The 2997-nt window shown below is 47.3% G+C and overlaps 1 protein-coding gene across 3 annotated transcripts in view; it reads right to left on the minus strand.

The window, feature by feature from the left end:
* LOC103148795 (eukaryotic translation initiation factor 4 gamma-like) overlaps positions 1-2997 on the minus strand; it is a 25874-nt gene that overhangs the window by 14125 nt on the left and 8752 nt on the right. For all 3 annotated transcript variants that reach the window (XM_016679468.1, XM_016679469.1, XM_016679470.1), the window contains 2 exons: positions 2607-2879; positions 2338-2429 (listed from right to left, as the gene is read on the minus strand). In XM_016679468.1, coding sequence (XP_016534954.1) covers positions 2338-2429; positions 2607-2879 — 365 coding nt within the window. The remainder of the gene's footprint in view (positions 1-2337; positions 2430-2606; positions 2880-2997) is intronic.

The following is a 2997-nucleotide window of genomic DNA, read 5'->3' on the forward strand; positions in this document are numbered from 1 at the left end:
GAAGAGCAAAACTGGGTTTGTGAAGATAACCTTTCCCTGAACCAAATTACTGAATTTAAGTTTGTTCCTGAGAATCTATGTAAGGAGAGATAACGGGAGAGACTCCAGATTTCACAGCTATCTGTGAAATACTTTTCTTATGTTTTTCTTTGCCCAGATGACCGTAGAACCTAGAAGGCCAGGACAAGCTCTCCGCTCTTTTTGTTAAACAAAAGAGCAAATGGCCTTTGATCTTTGCTGTAAATTAGGGGAAGTTCTAAGTTTTTCTGAGTGTCCAAGGTAGCTTCCAGTCGGTCAAGCAGAGGTACGCCTTATTTGAATATATTAAAGAGGAAAAACATGCCTACAATATAAAAGTTCGTGCCCAGGAGTAATAATTCAGATAACTGCCACTATTTTGCCTTTATTGCACCAGCTCTCTCCAAAGACGGGTCTTTGCCTTTCTTTTTCTATCTTTTTTGTCTCAGGTAATGAATGTATGTCTCTGTTGTTCTGCAGTTTTGTTGTTAATTCATACGTTGTTTTGTATCGGATTAAACTCTGTAATTCTGTGACGTCAACAAGCATTGTTGTTTTCCTTGTGGCCACACGTGGCTCGCCGGGAGGACCTGGGATCCAGAGGAAGAGAGAGCCAAACTTTTTCCAAAGTTAGCTTATTTAGACATTCTTCCTTAATACGTGTTAACTATTAAATACCATAAACATTTATAGCTCATTTCTAGTGTCTGTCCATAACCTGTTCATTGTGTGTAAAACATCCCAGTTTAATTTATTTATTCATTTCAAACATCAAGGTTTAATATTTAGCTCATTGTGGTCAAATGGTTTCAGAAAGTCAGAATAGACTTTACCTGAAGGGATCAGGTTCATCCTCAGTTTCAGGAGGATGAACCTGATGAGAGAAATATCCTCATTCTCTAAACCAGTGGTCCCCAACCCCCGGTCCACGGACCGGTACCGGGCCGTGGACCAATTGGTACCGGGTCGCGCAAGAAATAATTAAATATTTCAGTTTTAAGTATTATTTGAGTCTGGATGATCTTTTATTTTGAAAATCCTTTAACCGGATTCTCTCGGTTACTTGCGCGCCAACATTGAGCCCACAAGCAGCAAAATGAGTAAGAAACAGATCAGATGTCTTTGGAAAGTTTCTTAGCAAAGGGGAAAAGGCCCAGAGAAGAGACAGGAGGATGGATTTATCCCGGACCGGTAGGTGAGTCCCACATTACAAGCCGCTCTGCGTAACATGCGGCGACCGGCTGCTAATGAGGCAACGAAGCTTCAAACTGCTTCGCCACGTAGAGACCAAGCAGGCTGTGGATATAAGCAACACTTCAGGTGTCATTGTCTCCCATCCCTCCCAGATGGGACCGTCTCGTTGCAGAGAAACAAGCTCAGGGCTCCCGTTAGTCATTATCGTGAGTTAAAATTCTCACGAAAGTAAAATGCTCGTTTTTGTGGGGCATCTGTATCTTATTTTGAAGGGATATATAAACGTTACCATAGCGACCAGAGTCGGAGCGTTTGGGCAGTGGTCGAGAGGAGATGAGTAGAGCTTGTGAGTCTTAAGTCTGGTTTAGACGGCAAGATTTAAGGATTGTCGGCCGATTCTCCAAACCTCTGTGACCACAGAGCTGATAAAAGTACAACAGGTTGGATCGGTTTGTGTTCAGCCACAAGGCAGGATATACACACCACACGAACCGATTCCAGAGGATAATCCAGTAAAACCCCCAACATAGCATACGGGAATTTAGAATGACCAAACACAGATGACGATGTAGAAGCAGTAGTGATAGTTTAAGAGATAAAAGACGTAACAAAAAGAAAAGGCGGTGGATAAAAGACAGCGGGAGCAGCCGCTCTATTTGCTGCACTATGATTTGGAGGTGACTGTGTTTTTTAATAGTTAACATTTTTAACTGAATAAACATAAACAAATATAATAATGACCTTTACAGATAATAAACATTTCCACATATCATTTCCGATATCCACCGGACCCTCAGTTGCGCGATATGTCAGCTGTTTGGGATTCCCCTCTGTTCGTATGTCACCGCGCTTTCTGATTGGCTACCTGTCACATTCAGCAGGTTGTATTCTCGTTCCCAGTCAGGGAAAACCCCACAGGCTGCGATAAAAGGGCCAAGACAACCCAAATTGGGTATATTCAGGCTTTAGCGGGAACATCAACATACAGAAGCCTTATCTGACGGTTCCCCGGGCTGCATCAAAATTTCAAAGTCTTGACCGGTCTGTGGTAATAAAAAGGTTGGGAACCACTGCTCTAAACAATACTGGGCAAATATTTTAAGCATTCAATAAATGATATTTTACCTTTTTGATTCGTGTGAATGATTCTTTCCAGACTTCAGATGTTGTTGATCTTCAAGACATTTAAGCTTGAGCTGCCGCTTGGCCTCCTGGGCCTTCCGCTTGGCCTCCAGGGCCTCCCGCTTGGCCTCCCACTTGGCCTCCCACTTGGCCTCCCACTTGGCCTCCCACTTGGCCTCCTGGGCCTCCAGCTTGGCCTCCAGGGCCTCCAGCTTGGCCTCCTGCTTGGCCTCCCGCTTGGCCTCCACGGCCTCCCGCTTGGCCTCCACGGCCTCCCGCTTGGCCTCCAGGGCCTCCCGCTTGGCCTCCAGGGCCTCCCGCTTGGCCTCAAGGGCCTCCCGCTTGGCCTCAAGGGCCTCCAGCTTGGCCTCCCGCTTGGCCTCAAGGGCCTCCCGCTTGGCCTCAAGGGCCTCCCGCTTGGCCTCCAGCTTGGCCTCCAGCTTGGCCTCCAGCTTGGCCTCCAGCTTGGCCTCCAGCTTGGCCTCCAGCTTGGCCTCCCGGGCCTCCCGCTTGGCCTCCCGGGCCTCCCGCTTGGCCTCCTGGGCCTCCCTCTTGGCCTCCTGCTCGGCCTGCAACTGGATCTCCTGGCGGCGTAGGAGAGCCTCCTGCTGGCGTATCATCTCCTGATGGTGTTGGAGGAGCTCCTCATAGGTCCATCTATAA

The sequence above is a fragment of the Poecilia formosa genome, unplaced genomic scaffold (assembly GCF_000485575.1).
Source record: "Poecilia formosa unplaced genomic scaffold, Poecilia_formosa-5.1.2 Scaffold212, whole genome shotgun sequence".
Taxonomy (NCBI): Eukaryota; Metazoa; Chordata; class Actinopteri; order Cyprinodontiformes; family Poeciliidae; genus Poecilia; species Poecilia formosa.